Source organism: Cnephaeus nilssonii (genome assembly GCF_951640355.1).
Source record: "Cnephaeus nilssonii genome assembly, chromosome: 18".
Lineage (NCBI taxonomy): Eukaryota > Metazoa > Chordata > Mammalia > Chiroptera > Vespertilionidae > Cnephaeus > Cnephaeus nilssonii.
This window is the reverse complement of record NC_137089.1, coordinates 14,108,638-14,125,632: the sequence shown is the minus strand read 5'-3', so window position 1 is coordinate 14,125,632 and position 16,995 is coordinate 14,108,638. Positions and strand designations below refer to the sequence as shown.

Below are 16,995 nucleotides of genomic sequence, written 5' to 3'. Positions count from 1 at the left end.
TTTGTATGTTTTGATATGTGTATCTACTGTTTTACATAAAGAATAGACATTTTTAACTTCCTTCCCCATAAACGAGAAGGAAGCAGTGGGCCTAGCCCAGAGCTCTTCCCCCTGCTGAAGTCATCAGCTCAACACTTTTTACATAAGACTCTGCAGGGCAGACTTGAATTGCTGTGTGATAATCCACTTAATGCCGTAGTTTACCTAGGCATCCCTTCCCTTTGCCCCTTCTTCCCCCTCTTACTTTCTTAGTTCCCTCCCTTATGATACTCTGACTTATAAAGACCCAGTCTGGACCCACAGGGAGTTTGTACTTTTTTTCTTATTATTTAAATGTATTTGCTAGGGAGTGACATGGAGCTGGACTTACTCGCAGCAGCTGAAACAGAAAGTGACAGTGAAAGCAATCATAGCAACCAAGACAATGCCAGTGGGCGCAGAAGTGTTGTCACTGCAGCAACTGCTGGCTCGGAAGCAGGTATGTGCCTTTTCCCAACAACGCTCACTTACACTCAGACTCTGTGTGTGTTTAGCAGGAATTGGTTAAACTGTATTCTGTTTACTATGCACAAGGGTGACAATCTTTTTATAACATCATCTTTTTTTCCTATAAGTGCTAGTAAAGAAGGTGCTATTTTAGTAACTTTTTTGCTTATTTAAATAATGGATTAATTTTAAGGTTCATTTAAAAGAGTTCTTTCTAATTAAACTATTTTAATGATGTGTTTTGTAGACTGTTGAATAGAGCCTGACATTCTGTTTAATTCATATATTTTCCTGAATGAGGGGGTACACTGTAGTTTTAAATGTCAACAAACTCACAATGGTTTTGCTTTTAAAAATTAAAAATTTAGGTGCAAGCAGTGTTCCTGCCTTCTTTTCTGAAGATGACTCGCAGTCAAATGACTCGAGTGATTCTGATAGCAGCAGCAGTCAGAGTGACGACATCGAGCAGGAGACCTTTATGCTCGATGAGCCTTTAGAGAGAACCACGAACAGCTCCCACGCCAACGGTGCTGCCCAAGCTCCCCGTTCCATGCAGTGGGCTGTCCGCAACACCCAGCATCAGCGGGCAGCCAGCACAGCCCCTTCCAGCACATCCACGCCAGCAGGTAAGTCTGAAAACTTGGTATTCCTCAAGTGTTGAGTAGATATTTTTTTTGAAGTTCCACATGTTCCTCTAGAAAACAAATAGTTTCATAATAGTTTTCTAATGTTTTGCTGAGGTCAAATATAAACATTATTTCTATAAGCTTATACCATGGTTTCTCAATCTTTGTACCATTGCTAAATAATGGTTTATTTTTGTAATTGTGCATTGCAGGATGTTAAGCATAATCTGTGCTGTTAGCCACTCACTAGATACCTTTAGCAATCCCTCACTCTCGTGTGACAACAAAAAATGTTTGCATATGTTGCCAACTGTCCCCCCCTTTTGTGGGGGCAGTGGCAAAATTGCCTCTGGTTTATAGTAATTCTTGTCTCTGTTATCATTCCTAAATTAGCGTGGCTTAAAAAGTTTTTGACTGTTTCCACATTTGCAAGTACATTTGATCTTTTAGCTTTTTAAAATATGAATAGTGCTCAAGAAACACAGTTAGCAACTGGCATTAGCTTATTGTGCTTGTCCTTTTTTCCTTACAGCAAGTTCAGCAGGTTTGATTTATATCGATCCTTCGAACTTACGCCGCAGTGGTACCATCAGCACGAGTGCTGCAGCGGCAGCAGCTGCGTTGGAGGCTAGCAATGCCAGCAGCTACTTAACATCTGCAAGCAGTTTAGCCAGGGCTTACAGCATTGTCATCAGACAAATCTCAGACTTGATGGGCCTTATTCCTAAGTATAATCACCTAGTATACTCGCAGATTCCAGCCGCTGTGAAATTGACTTACCAAGATGCAGTAAACTTACAGGTATGAAACCTCTGAAAAGTTACTCGTGCAAATATATTTTTTGGCTGTCGATGAGAATTTCAGTATAATGGGAATTAAGGTTACAAATACTTACATATTTACATAATACTACTACAGTAAGTCCTCCCTATAGGTTCTTTGACTTTAAGCAAAATGAAACCAATTTTACCATAACTCTAATGGATATAAACAAGAGTTAAGTTTCTATGGTATCACATCAACAAAATGACATTATTCAAGGACCTGCTGTGTATCTAATTTAACTTTATTTTGTTAGTTTTAACTATTTTAGTTTGGTTTTTACAGTTTTAACTATTTTAGTTTGGTCTTCATAGAACTATGTAGAAGAAAAGCTTATTCCCACTTGGAACTGGATGGTCAGTATTATGGATTCTACTGAAGCTCAGTTACGTTATGGTTCTGCATTAGCATCTGCTGGTGACCCGGGACACCCAAATCATCCTCTTCACGCTTCTCAGAATTCAGCACGGAGAGAGAGGATGACCGCACGAGAAGAGGCTAGTTTACGAACTCTTGAGGGCAGACGGTATGAAAGTCTTCAGTTATGCTTGTATGTTTCGACAGACCCTTATATTCTAGAATGTTTTTTACGTAAGATCTCAGTTTGTTGTGAAGGAGGAATTTAGTGCCTTACATTACTTCTTTTAAAACTGTGTAGCTGAAGCAAAACAAATTAGTTATAATCCAGGCTATTTTAAAAAAATTCATTTGTATTGTAGGAATCTTATGCTAAATACGTCGTCATTTTTGAAGTAGTTGGTTTACATCAGGGATGAGGAACCTTTTTTTTTGTCAATGGCCATTTGGGTATTTATAATATTCTTAGGCCATACAAAATTATCAACTTAAAAACTAGCCTGCTATATTTGGTCAAACATTTAATTAACTCACCCCTAATGCCTTTACAAGGCCTGACCAAATGATTTTGCAGGCCTTATACGCCCTGGAGCCAGACATTCCTTACCCCTGGCTACGTCCTTGTCTTAATCCCCAAGCTCCACACACCATTCTCCTTGAAAAGCATATATTCATGGAAAAGTCATAAATTCATTGAACATGATTGAATATGAATGTACTTTGTACTCAGGAGGGGGAAATTCTGTAATTACAAAAGCTATTCTTTGGTTTTTCAAATCACATTTCTTTTTTACCTTCTTCAGCCTGCTGAATCATAATTAAAGAATATTTCTTTGTGGATTTGTTATGTTCTTTCTATTCAGTTACAAAATAACCTTTTTCAGGACTAGGAATTAGGTCAAACATTGATCCCTACTAGAGCAGTGGCAGTGCTATGTAGTGAAAGTGCCTGTACCTCAAGTCAGAGTCCTAGGATTTGGTTCTAGCTTTGGCTCAGGCTAAACAACCTTGCTTCTTTGAGTGGAACATAAAAGGGGGAAAGCAAGGTCTAGGAGAATGCTTAGGAAATTTACCAGACGTTGGTTGGAGTGTAATAGTTCCTAAACTAAAGTGGGAGGTAAAGGTCAGGAAGGAGGAGAGAGAAGCTTTGAAATCATAAACAGATTAGGGCCTTGTTGAGGGATAGAGCAAAAGGAGGCAGAATTTACTTTGAGATTTTCAGACTTTCATTATGAATAACTAATAGGAAAATAAAAAGAAAAATAGAGGAGTGTAATGAAAATACATACTTGCTTTTGAACTTGTTAAGAACTACAAGAGAATTTGATAGAAATGTTCATTATGCAAAGTTGAATGCTTAGCAGAGAGATCTGGACCAGAGATAAGATTTTGGTGGCATCAGCTTTCCTGCTGTAGGAAACCTGCTCCACAAACAGGCACAAGCCTTGTCTTCATTAGGCTAGTCTACTCCAAAGAACAGAGTTCTGGTAACAGATTTTTCATTGGTGACAGGGTTCTCCCTTTCTCTCTTGCTCTCACTCTACTATAACAGCTTTATTGAGGTACAACCTGTTTAAAGTGTATACAGTAGTTCCATAGTTTTGAGCATATTTATAGCTATGCAAACCATCACAATGAATTTTGGAATACTTTAATTGTCTACACAAGAAACCCCATGTCTATTATCAGGCATCCCCCATTTCCCCTAAGGTCCAACCCTAAGCAACCACTGATCTACTCTCTGTCTCTCTAGATTTGTCTATTGTGGACATTTCACATAGATGGATTTGTACAATATGTGGTCTTTTGTGCCTGGCTTCTTTTACTTGGCGTAATGGTTTTAAGGTTCATCCATGTTTAGCATGCATTAATACATTATTCCCTAGTAATTTTCCTTTGTATGGATATGCCATATTTTGTTTATCTGTCCATAAGATTATGGATACTTAGGTTGTTTTTTGGCTATTATGGCCAAAATATGCTTTTGGTCACCTTTTGGCTGTTACGAATAATACTGCTATGAACACTTGTGTACAGGTATGGACATGTATTTGTGTGGACATGTGTTTTCAATTATCTTGGGCCTATACCTGGTTGTGAGATTGCTGGATCATATATATAGTAACTCTGTTTAACTGGAGAAACTGCCAGACTCATTCCTAAAGTGGCTGTGCCATTTTATATTCCCAACTAGTGGCCCGGTGCACGAAATTTGTGCACAGAGGGGGTGTTCCCTCAGCTCAGCCTGCACCCTCTCCAATCGGGAACCCCTTAGGGGATGTCCGACGGCCGGTTTAAGCCCGATCCCTATGGGGATCTCCTAAATCGGCAGTTGGACATCCCTCTCGTAATCTGGGACCGCTGGCTCCCAACCGTTCACCTGCCTGCCTGCCTGCCTGCCTGCCTGCGTGATCACCCCTAACTGCCCTCCCCTGCTGGCCTAATCTCGCCCCCAACTGCCCTCCCCTGCTGGTCAATTTGATTCTGATTGGTCAGTTTCTATGCCAGTCAGCGTCAAAAGCTCTGCTTCCTAGGCAGCCATTGGCTCCTCACAGTTCACCCAGATTTGGTTCTGATTGGTTGGTTTCTATGTCAGTCTGTGTCTCAAGGCCTGATCAGAGAGGCGGGGCTGATCAGCAGCCCCAGTGGAGGCCTGGAGAGAAACAGGGGCGCGGCTGCTGGCGAAGCCTGGAGAGAAAGAGAGAGGCAACAGCTGATCAATAGCTGCCACGGAGGCTTTGGATCAGACCCTGCCTCTCTCTTCAGGCCTCTCTCTAAGCCTGATCTGTAGCCCCCTCGGCAGTCAGTGCTGGGTCACCACGGCAACCCAGCACTGACTGCAGGACTGACTTCCAGTGTTTGGTCGAGCCTTCGGTCAGTCATTACAGACCCTGGGTTTTTATATATTAGGATACCAGTGTATGGAGGGTTCTAGTTTCTCCACATCTTTGCCAACACTTGTTATTATCTGTCTTTTTTATAATAGCCATCCTAGTAGGTGTGAAGTGGTATCTCATTGTGGTTTTGATACTCATTTTCCTAATTGCTAATGATGTTGAGCATCTTTTCATGTGTTATTGGCCATTAGTATATTGTCTTTGGAGAAATGTCTATTTAAATCCTTTGTCCTTTTTTAGGTTGGCTTGTGTTTTTTTATTGAGTTGTGTGAGTTCTTTATATATTCTGGATACGATACTAGTTCCTTATCAGAAACAGTATTTACAGAAATTTTGTCCTATTCTGTGGGTTGTTTTCACTTTCTTGATGGTGTCCTTTGAAGTACAAAAGTTTTTACTTTTGAGAAAGTCCAGTGCTTTCTCTGTTTTCTCCTGTTGCTTATGCTTTTGGTGTCATTTAAGGTAGTGGCTCTCAAATGTGGTCCCCAGAGCAGCAGCATCAGTATCACCTGAGAACTTGTTAAAAATGCAAATTTTGGGGCCCTACCCTACACCTACTTGAGACTATGAGGGTGGGGCCAACTATCCCTTTTAACAGGCTCTCCAGGTGATTTTCATGGATGCTAAACTTTGAGAACCATTGTCTTTAGGGAAGGCATTCCTTCTGCCATTCCCAAGGATACTAGGATTTCTTTTCTGTATGAAAGTACAGGACTGTAAATTATACATAATGGTTATATTTCTGAAGCAGAGCCACAGGCTTAATGGATAGTTTAAGCCTGTGGGTAGTTTTTGTCTATGGATAGTTTCAGTTCCTAATTTTGCATATTTATGATGGTGGTAAATTTCATGTTTGTGTTCTTTTTGTAAACATGTTCATTTCTTTTTATTCCTATAGCCGTGCCACATTGCTTAGTGCCCGCCAAGGAATGATGTCGGCTCGAGGGGACTTCCTAAATTATGCTCTTTCTCTAATGCGGTCTCATAATGATGAGCATTCTGATGTCCTTCCAGTTTTGGATGTTTGCTCACTGAAGCATGTAGCATATGTTTTTCAGGCCCTTATATATTGGATTAAAGCAATGAATCAGCAGACAACATTAGATACACCTCAACTGGAACGCAAAAGGTATTCATACTTGCCCTGAGGTTGGTTTAAGAAATACTTGCTCAGTGTGGTCTTCATTAGTATATTGTCCAATATTTGGAGTAAGGAGAACAGCTTTGCAAAAGAGAAATAGTGCAGGAATATTTCATGTGGGAAAGTGGACTTGAGTATATCCAACCCTATATTCGAGATAGTTTGATCTGATTGATCATATATTAGAGTTTGTATAACTACTCACTCACTGTTTCTTGGTGTGATTAGCTTTTTACTTCTATTTAAATCTATTTTGTAATTGTGGCACACATGGCTGGTCAGTTGACCATTCCCAGAGTCTGAAACTTGGTCAAAATATTTGAAATTGTTTACATACTTAACAACCCTTTTCATTGTTTTTTTGCTTATAATTCCCAACATCTTTGCTTCTGTTCATATTACACAAAAATTTCATGTAAAACAACTCATTTGTCTTTTTAAAGGACGCGAGAACTCTTGGAATTGGGTATTGATAATGAAGATTCAGAACACGAAAATGATGATGACACCAATCAAAGTTAGTGTACAGAAAATCTGCTAATCTACTGCAAGAAATGGCTGCCTCAGTAGTTCCCCTTCAAGCTTTTTAACTTCCATTATTTTCTGTCTGGGTGGGGATTTCTCTATTCTTCTCTATGTTCTATTTCTTGCCTTTTCTGTCCATTTTTCCTTATAAAACCTTGCACTATTTGCTTCATAACTAACAATGATTAAAGAAATGTTATGAACTTTTCAATAATCAGTATTTTTCCTGCATAATCTTTGCATCTCTCCTGTACATTTCTTAGTTTTATTTTTACTCTTAAGTAAAGTGTGTAGGCATTGCATTAAAATCTTAGCAGAACCTTTGTTAATGATGCAAAATAGATTTAGTAAAGAAGATGAGAAATACTAATTATGACTCCCAAATATCAAAATCTGTAACAGTTAATGTAATAAAAAGAAAGTATTCCAAACTCAAGGAATTTTGGGAATTTTCTTCAGTTTATTTGTAGTTTTCAGCTATTCAAGTGGAATTTAAAATTTTTTTTTAATTTTTAGTCCACTTGACACTTATTATCAGCTAGCACTTTCACCCAACCCAGGGAAAGACAACTGAGCTAACTGCTAGTTTTTGAGTACCCAGCCATTGCTTCCTATTGTTTTCACAGCACACAGGAAGCCCCTCTCAAAGTTTAATTCCATTAAGGGGAGTTGGTGTGCTGACTTCCTATTGGGATTCATGAGTGCCCAGAGAATTTCTCTGTTTGTCTTCTTTACTTACAAGTAAGCAAATGCTCAAATTTCAGCTCCTGACCATCTCCTCTTTTTGGAGTCATGTGAGCCAGGTCAGAATATGCTCAGGAATCTACCTGTATTCAGGTCTGAATCTCTATAGAGAGATAAAGAGAAGGATATGGGAAACTTCCATCTAATACAAAATGGAGCAATATTTGTTACTGCTAATTATTTTTTTGGCAAGGTCTTACTGTTATTTAAAGTACACATAATATAAAATTTACCATTATTACCCTTTTAAACTGCTAAAAACTTAAATTATCATTTAAAAATATTATATTATTTTTGAGTGCCATTAAAATTTATAGAGGTAATGGGAATTTTGGGTTGAGCAGATTCTTTTACCCTTCCCCAGTGATTAAATCATTTTTCTAAAAACCATACATTTCATCTCTTTATGTTTAGGTGCTACTTTGAATGATAAGGATGATGACTCTCTTCCTGCAGAAACTGGCCAAAATCATCCATTTTTCCGACGCTCAGATTCCATGACATTCCTTGGGTGTATACCCCCAAATCCATTTGAAGTGCCTCTGGCTGAAGCCATCCCCTTGGCTGATCAACCACATTTGTTGCAGGTGATTTAAATTAACTGGTATTCAGCTTTTTTTTTTTGACTTTTTCTTCAAATGTACAGTGTAACTAGAATATTTCTGTTAATATTGCAGCCAAATGCTAGAAAGGAGGATCTTTTTGGTCGACCAAGTCAAGGTCTTTATTCTTCATCTGCCAGTAGTGGGAAATGCTTAATGGAGGTTACAGTGGATAGAAATTGCCTTGAGGTAAGATAGTAAAAATCTTTGCAATACAATATTTGTAAATAAGCATTTTTCGATTTTTGGAAATGCATTAATTCAGAATATTGTATTTCCTCAAGTAATAGAAGTATCAGAAATTCCTGTTTTATGTCAACAACAGGAATTCCAACTGTTTCATTAGCCAGCTTTGAGACTAAATTGTGCTATGTCATGTTACTTGATCGATAAAGTAGTAGTTTCATTATGTGCTCATCCTATTTTACAGTTTATGGTTGTAATGTTTTTGAAAATTTAAATTTATATGTACATATATGAATACATACTTTATATGAGCATGTATAATAATTAGCTTGAAATTTTTCTTTTTGAATTTAGAATGTGAATAAATAAGGTAATATTAATAATTTGTTAAATAATTATATCTCCTAAGCACTGTCTCAATTAATCCTTATAGCCATGTTGGGTAGATTATCTTGATTTTATGGGTAATAAATTCAGGCTTGGAGAGATTACATAAATTTCATGTGGTAATGTCTATTGTTATACAGCTGGTTAAGTGAAAGATCTAGATTTTAGATAAAAGTCTGGTTTGAGAGCCTAAAATTATTCTGTACTATATCTCCAATGAAAAAGTAATAACATGTTTAAGAGCAGGCATCGAAGAAATTTAATTGAATAGAATTTTTTGTTATAAAAATGATTTTAAAAAAAACTGAAGATGCATAAGAGACTTAATTACCACAGATAGTACAGAGATTCTTTTAAAAGTTCTTGGAGGCTGCTGTGGTAGATGCACTGGACTTGGTGATCAGTGAGGGGAGTCAGACAGACAAGAAATAGCTGCATCTTTGTAGGTGAAGTGCCAGAAAGGAATTCCATCACTTCCATGTGATTGCTATGGAGTACTAGTAGGTTGAAAACAAAATCTAGTTAGTTTTTTTAATGTGCAACTTTTAAATATAAAAATTCATAGGTTCTTCCAACTAAAATGTCTTATGCTGCCAACTTGAAAAATGTAATGAACATGCAAAATCGGCAAAAAAAGGAAGGGGAAGAACAGAATGTGGTGCCAGAAGAAGCCGAGAGTGCAAAACCAGGGCCATCTGCTCATGATCTTGCTGCACAGCTGAAAAGCAGTTTACTGGCAGAAATAGGACTGACTGAAAGTGAAGGGCCACCTCTTACATCTTTCAGGTATTTGCTAAGTGAAAATAGTTTTTCTGTTGTATTATGTACTTTTATGGCTATGATATAATTGTAAGATTTTTTTGTTTAGAAATTTTAGTTTTATTTCAGTTGTAGATGAATAGTATAATTAAATGTTATTTTAGATGTTTGTGTTTTCATAGGTTATAAGCAGATATTTAAATACTGAACTTTAGTTTTATGGATTTTTGTCTTTTTGTGACTGTGTTGTCAATGGTTGGCATTATGATTTTCTCCTTTGAGGAAATTCTAAGACTGGTTTTTAATGTGTAGTACTAAGTTAACCTTTTGCACTCGGATGTCGAGTGTGACTTGACACGGTTAGCATTAGAATAAAGGAATCGAGAAAAAAGCAAGCGAGTGCAAAGGGTTAAAGTATATATATTAGAGACCCGATGCACAAAATTCGTGCAACGGTCTCGGCCCTCGCAGCCACGGCGGCTTGCCTTTGCCCTCGCAGCTCTAGAAGGACTTACGGAAGGTCATTCAGCTGTCCAGTCTAATTAGCATGTTATGCTTTTATTATATATATATATGTATATCTCCATGTCAAATAACCAATTATAGACTTATTTCCAGCAGCTCAGTTAAGGGGGGACATGTGAATAACTAGAAAGGTTTCTAGATTTGTGGTTCTCACACATACTTGAAGTTCTTCGCCAGGTCCACAGTTGGTCATTCTCTTGCAAGAGATAGGCTCTTTGCTTTCCCAATAAAAATTTGCCAATATACACTGTGGCTCAATATGGCTAATCATCAAATGATTAATAGATTATTTGCTATATATATGCTCTGTGTTTTTTGCTTACATAATGTCAGAGAATATTTTTGCTTAGGAGGAATTAAACTAGTTTAGGAAACTATATATACTTTACATACATGGCCTAACAACCATAAAAGGCAAGGAAGAATTACGGACTAGGTGGCCCAAGTTTCCTAGAGACAGTATGGCTTGAGCCGAGGTGATTAGAATGTGTAGAAGCAGGTGGATGATAGAGAGAAGAATTAGAGGTAGGGAGACAAGTTAGAAAGCTATTAGTTCTGGCTAGTGGTTAAAAAAAAAAAAAAAAAGAGGCTGACGTAGATTATTGCCTATGCCTTTGTGGGGGGGCGGTTGGAAAGGAAATCATGGAAAGGAAGGAGACGCTCATAAAAGCCTTACCTTGATCACTCTGGAGGAACTCGGGGAAGAAAAATTAAAATTTGTTTCATGTTGGTGCAGTAAGGAAGTACATGTGACTACTGAAAGAAGTCTGGATAGCAAAGAGGCCATATTCAGTTTACCATGCTGAGTTGAGTTGAGTATCATTAGAGTGGTGTTATATTTAACATAGTAGAAATTCTGGTCCATTGTGAAACTGAACTAGAGAGGTGTCTAGAAATCACCTAGATGGGGATAGACATTGTATTTGAAAGAGAAGAGGTAAAATGAAAGCTGAAAATAGGAGGTAGCCTGGGGATGTATCCTTACTTAAAAGACAGCAGGAAAAATTGAGTAAAAATGAGATGTTCTGTGAGGAATGAGTAGCTATAGAAAGTTCTCCATTGGAGAAGATATGGTTTAAAATACTTAAAGCCTCAGAATATTAAAAGACTAATTACTGCCATTGGCCAAAAGTCAAGGAATTTTTAGCTTTTGGCTAAATTACTTCCCCCTTCTCCCCTTAAACTTCTTACAGGCCCCAGTGTAGCTTCATGGGAATGGTTATTTCCCACGATATGCTGCTAGGACGTTGGCGCCTTTCATTAGAACTGTTCGGCAGGGTATTCATGGAAGATGTTGGAGCAGAACCTGGATCAGTATGTATTTTGAGCACTTAAAGTTCTATTTTGTCTATAAGAACGTATTTCAGAGAATAATTCTGTCATGCATTTTTTTTAAGATCCTAACCGAATTGGGTGGTTTTGAGGTAAAAGAATCAAAATTCCGTAGAGAAATGGAAAAACTGAGAAATCAGCAGTCAAGAGATTTATCACTAGAGGTAAAGGTATTTAGAATTTCTTATGCTATACATATAATATGCCATTTATATTAAGTTTAAAAACAAAAATTAATCTTGCTTAGGGATATGTGCTGTATAATTCAAAATTTAAAGACAGTAAGTGGTAATCACATTTAGAGCCGTGGCTGTCCCTGGCAGTTAGCTTCCTAGCATCCTCTCGTGATGGTCAGCGAGGTTTTTGTTTCAGTTTCTCTCTCTCTCTCTCTCTCTCTCTCTCTCTCTCTCTCTCTCTCTCTAAGTATCATTAAGAACACATGGATTTAAATGTTTCTGATGGGCTTCATTTCATTGAGGATATTATTCCAATTGATGCTCAAATTGTCTCTTCTTTGACTAGTGGGAGTCTGATTCCTTTTTGGCTCTTGAGTCCTTTTGACATGAATAACCTTTGATAACTTCCTTCCTTTTTGGTATGTCTCATCTTGTATATATCCCGTCACAGACCTTACTTAAGTTAGCCATTTCTTCAAGAAGTCCTTGTTCCTTTTGGTAAGAAATTGTATTTTGAGATTATGATCTGGGCTCTTACGTTGCTCGCTGCCTCCTAGGGTGGTCATTGATTCTAGGCCTTTTTAGTGGAGAGAGCTAGGAAATGCTTTTTAATAAACAAAAAAAGCAAACTAAAGAACAAGAAGAAAATTACGAGTTCATCCTGATAATCTCAAGTCAAATTTAAGATTAGGGACCACAAGGTTTTTTGTTTATTTTCACCTCTTAGTCTTTATCGCCTTTCTTCTAAACGGAATATCCAAATTCCCAACAACACTGATAACTTCACTCATTTGCTTTTATCTTATAGCATACACGTATCAGTCTGAAAATCACAATGTCAACACTACCACAAAGTGACTATTGAAAATAGCTTAAGATTTATTTGCAGTTTTTTTGTCCTTAGAGCATATCCAGTTGGAGATGTACAAATTACTTTGTTTTCAAGTTATTTGAAATAATTTATCTTTGTGTGGTTTTGCTACCATCTCCATACAATTAGGGCCTTTTGTTTTATTTTGCTTTCAGCTTTAAGGGATTATTTTCTCCTTTTATTTTTTTATTTTTCATAATGAATGTAAAATATTTGCAATGTTGCAAGGTCAACTCTACAAAAAAGATGTATGTATTCAGAGAAATCTAGTTTCCATTCCTATTTTTATCTCTTTTACATGTCCCCTGCCCTTCAGGTTTTAAATTAAAGTTTATTTCCCTCCTCACTTTAAAAATTTATACTCATGTATGTGTATTCATTACCTTTCTCTCTCCCACTTCCCACCCCTACCATGCTATACATTTTACTCCATCTTTCTTTTACCAGTAAAGCGTATATACTAGAGATAAAGCCTTAACTGCATGTAGAGATATTCTGCCTTCCTACTACAGCTGTTTAGTCCTAGTGTAATGCTAGGACATTTTATGATTGTATCTGATTTTTTTTTTTTTAAAGTCAGTCTCCTATTGATAGGCATTTTGATTTGTTTCCAGTCTTTTTGCTGTTAGAGTAATGAGTGTGATGAGTAGCCTCCTGTGTTTCTCTTGTGGGCTAGTGTATCTTATATTTTACCTAGGTTGAGAGATTCCTAGACATTGAACCTAGATATGGGTCAAAGGGCATGTGCATATGTAATTTTGCCAAGTATTGGCAAACACCTCTGCATAATGATTGTATATTTTTACACTTTCAACATCAGTAGGAGAATAGTTTTACCAGCATTTTGTCAAATTTTTAGACTTTACCAATCTGACAGATTAAGAAGTGGCATTACAGTATAGTTTTAATTTGTGTTTCTCTTACAAGTAAAGTTACACGTTGTTTCATATATTTAAGGATATTTCTTTTTTTGTGAATTCTTTGTTGATGTATCTTGCCCATTTTTTTCCTATTTAAGTTGTTGGTTTTTTAGAATCACTTTGTCTTTAGGCGATAATGCATACTACTCATGAATATCTATCTTTGTATTAGAAGGTGCAAAATTTTTCCCTAGTTGTCGTTTCCTTTAACTTTGTGTGTGGTGTTCCACATTTTCTTTTAGTATTTGCTATTTTTAAAAAATTTTCACACTTCAGATCCACTTGCAGTTTATTCTGATGCATTCCAAAATTGAATGAATTACTGTTTCTAGTAGACCTTTTAAGAAAGTGTTAGAATTGAGTTAAATTCCATTATCCTGATTTAATACAAGATATTCTTGTATACTTTTGAATGTGTTTATTTGGAATGTATAAGTTCCTAAATTTTGTTAGTTATTTAAATCAGCGGTCGCCAACCTTTCAGACCTCACAGACCACCAGTGGTCCGCGGACCACCAGTTGGCGAACGCTGATTTAAATTATCAAGAAAAAGCTAAAATTAGATGTTCACATGTTACATAGAAAATTTTTAGGATGGTTTCCAACACTGAATTTATTACTTTTTGATATGTTTTTATAGGTGGATCGGGATCGAGATCTTCTTATTCAGCAGACCATGAGGCAGCTGAACAATCACTTTGGGCGAAGGTGTGCTACTACACCAATGGCTGTACACAGAGTCAAAGTCACATTCAAGGACGAGCCAGGAGAGGGCAGTGGTGTGGCACGAAGTTTTTATACAGCCATTGCACAGGCGTTTTTGTCAAATGAAAAATTGCCAAATCTAGATTGTATCCAAAATGCCAACAAAGGCACTCATACAAGTAAGTACTCGACAGATAGCAAATATCACAAAAATCTTTTCTTGTTTGACTGAAACAATGATAATCATGGTTATACGTATTTATAGTGAGAGAACTTTAATGTACATGTACATTTTTATATACTTTCATTCTAGATTAATGATTTAATCTTGTTTACACTATTCTAATCGACCGTTTAGCCCTTTTGTCACATAATCTTTTCCTAATGTTGATGAAAATTATAATTTCTCATTTTAGTTGTTATAGGTTTAGGGGTGGGAGGTTGTAAGATCCATGGTACATTTCATAAAGTAAAACAAAGATCCATGGTAACATACAAGTTCAGCCTCTATATTTAATTAGTACAGATACTTGAGAAGAAAATCATGTTCCCCAGAGCAGTGCTATTAAACGAATGCTTTATAGAGTTGCTACTGGCTCTCAGTAAGATAATGGAGCTTGACAACCAAATGTAAATTGGTTGACCTATATCACTAACCTCACTGTTTGTATTTTGGTAGTGAGATTTCTGTTAACATTCTAGTGTAAGCTTTTTACCTCCTTTGAGGAGCAGCACTTTGGGATTAGAACTTTTGCCTAAATTTCAAGATTCCAATTAGCAAATAAAAAAGTGAAAATTGCAAAAGGCTTGAGTAGGTGATAATTTGTCATTCATGAATAGGGGACAGAATATTATCAGTTTTGTAGGTGGAAGGATATAATAATTGAGGGGGGGGGAGTGGGAGTTACTAAGAAAATCCTGTATTTTACCTAAGCTGTAATGCATTTTATTGGGATTCTGTAAACCACCACTGTAGAGGCTGAATGAGCTCTAGAAAGGATTGAGGATGAAAACATGGGGAGCATACCCCAGCCTTTCATCATTAGTTTTACCATTTGACTTTCTGTCTATAATAATAAAAGCATAATATGCTAATTAGACCAGGCAGCCGAACGACCTTCTGGACATCCTTCCAGATAACCTTCCAGATGAAGCCGGGGCTGCGAGGGCCAAGCCCCTTGCACAAAATTCGTGCATCGGGCCTCTAGTAATCTAATAATAAGAAATTGGCAAATGTAAATGAGGGAACCTGGGGAGTCATAATAATTCAAAAATAACTTTTCTGCATATTCTTTGGAAACCATACTCAGGCTTATATTTATAGTTTTAAAAATAATAATAGCTAATGTTCTGGATGACCTATAATATATAAAATCAAATACAAATAATAGGGAAGATGTTCGAATATGATTCTAATCCTGTAAGAAATGTCAGCATTATTTATGGTGAAACTAACATAGCCCAGTTGCTACATATTATTTCACAGCTTTGATGTGACAAAGGAGGAAAAAATTCATTAAACAAATACTGAACTAACACCTAATATATGCTAGATACATTCTGCACAGTCACCCCAACCCTTAAAACCATAGGGAGAATGATGCTTTAAAGCTGTTAATGTCTTTCTTACTATGTTAGGTCATGTCCTCACATTGACTTCAAAGTAGTTGAAATTACATTCATCTAAACAAAGTGTATTTCATATTTCCTTCCAGGTTTAATGCAGAGATTAAGGAACAGAGGAGAGCGGGATCGGGAAAGGGAGAGAGAGAGGGAAATGAGGAGAAGTAGTGGCTTGCGAGCAGGTTCTCGGAGAGATCGGGATAGGTGAGATAATTTTGTATCTTTTGTTGAATTCTACTTTTTTGGATTAATTGAAGGCAGATTTGTAAATAAAAGAATCTTAATTATGGACTATTTTTTAGAAAATTAAAGTTAATATTTGGATATAAACATAATAACTAACATAGCCTCACCGTTTTTAAAATGCTCTTTAAAAACTCAAGGGCAGTTGAAATTATATTCACTTTTTATTTATCCTTCTCAAGTTCTTAACTTTTGAAATTTCATAGCATTCTTTCTTAAGTTTGTTTTAAAATTATAATTGTTGTAATTATGTTATTTAAACCTTTCAGTTTTTCTCCTGGTAGGATGATTGGCATTTTACTTTTGACTACAAGCTCTAGGAATTATGGGTGGGCTCTTGATTCTGGTATTTTAAGGTCTCTTCCCTTAGAATCAAATTGAACTATGCATCGTGAGTTTATAGATTTCTAAGTGAAAAAATCTAGATTATCTTTATTTCCCAGTCATCATCTAGTTAGGTATTCTACCACCGTGGTGTGCCATAATTGGAACAACCTGTAAGCTCTGGTTTTCTACCTTCATTACCTGTTGTGCTTATATTTTCATTTTGTAGACAAAGGAAATAAAATCATAATAGCTTTGTTCCTCTTTCAGAGACTTTAGAAGACAGCTTTCCATTGACACTAGACCCTTTAGACCAGCCTCTGAAGGGAATCCTAGTGATGATCCTGATCCTCTGCCAGCACATCGTCAGGCGCTTGGAGAAAGACTTTATCCTCGTGTCCAAGCAATGCAACCAGTATGTACAGTGCAATTAGCTGCCACTTAATTAAAGTTGGTATTTTAAAAAAGTGTCAGCTCCTGGCAAGTCATGTGCTTGAGGACTGTAGTAAGAATAAAGCTTAGGAAGGAACATGCTTCCTGGAGGGAAATTGTGTAGATAGCTTGAGGTTTGTTCCGTTTTCCTACCTATGCTACCTTGGCATTCTACCTAGTAAGTTCCTTGTGTGCTGAAGAATTATCTGTGCATTGTATTTGTGCCATATTTGCACATATTGTTACATTTGAAAGCAGACTTTTTATCTGTTATCAATCTGTAGTTAGAACACATTGCAAATACTGTACCTA

General features: G+C 36.8%; 1 protein-coding gene across 5 annotated transcripts in view; it reads left to right on the top strand.

Annotated features, from left to right (window-relative positions):
• UBR5 (ubiquitin protein ligase E3 component n-recognin 5) overlaps positions 1-16,995 on the top strand; it is a 130,879-nt gene that overhangs the window by 100,993 nt on the left and 12,891 nt on the right. For 3 of the 5 annotated variants that reach the window (XM_079795970.1, XM_079795969.1, XM_079795967.1), the window contains exons 37-50: positions 347-478; positions 855-1,112; positions 1,645-1,913; positions 2,249-2,460; positions 6,087-6,317; positions 6,773-6,846; positions 8,013-8,185; positions 8,276-8,389; positions 9,339-9,559; positions 11,251-11,371; positions 11,455-11,559; positions 13,997-14,240; positions 15,777-15,888; positions 16,522-16,666. In XM_079795970.1, coding sequence (XP_079652096.1) covers positions 347-478; positions 855-1,112; positions 1,645-1,913; positions 2,249-2,460; positions 6,087-6,317; positions 6,773-6,846; positions 8,013-8,185; positions 8,276-8,389; positions 9,339-9,559; positions 11,251-11,371; positions 11,455-11,559; positions 13,997-14,240; positions 15,777-15,888; positions 16,522-16,666 — 2,411 coding nt within the window. The remainder of the gene's footprint in view (positions 1-346; positions 479-854; positions 1,113-1,644; positions 1,914-2,248; positions 2,461-6,086; positions 6,318-6,772; positions 6,847-8,012; positions 8,186-8,275; positions 8,390-9,338; positions 9,560-11,250; positions 11,372-11,454; positions 11,560-13,996; positions 14,241-15,776; positions 15,889-16,521; positions 16,667-16,995) is intronic. The other 2 variants (XM_079795971.1, XM_079795968.1) reach the window with 1 other exon arrangement.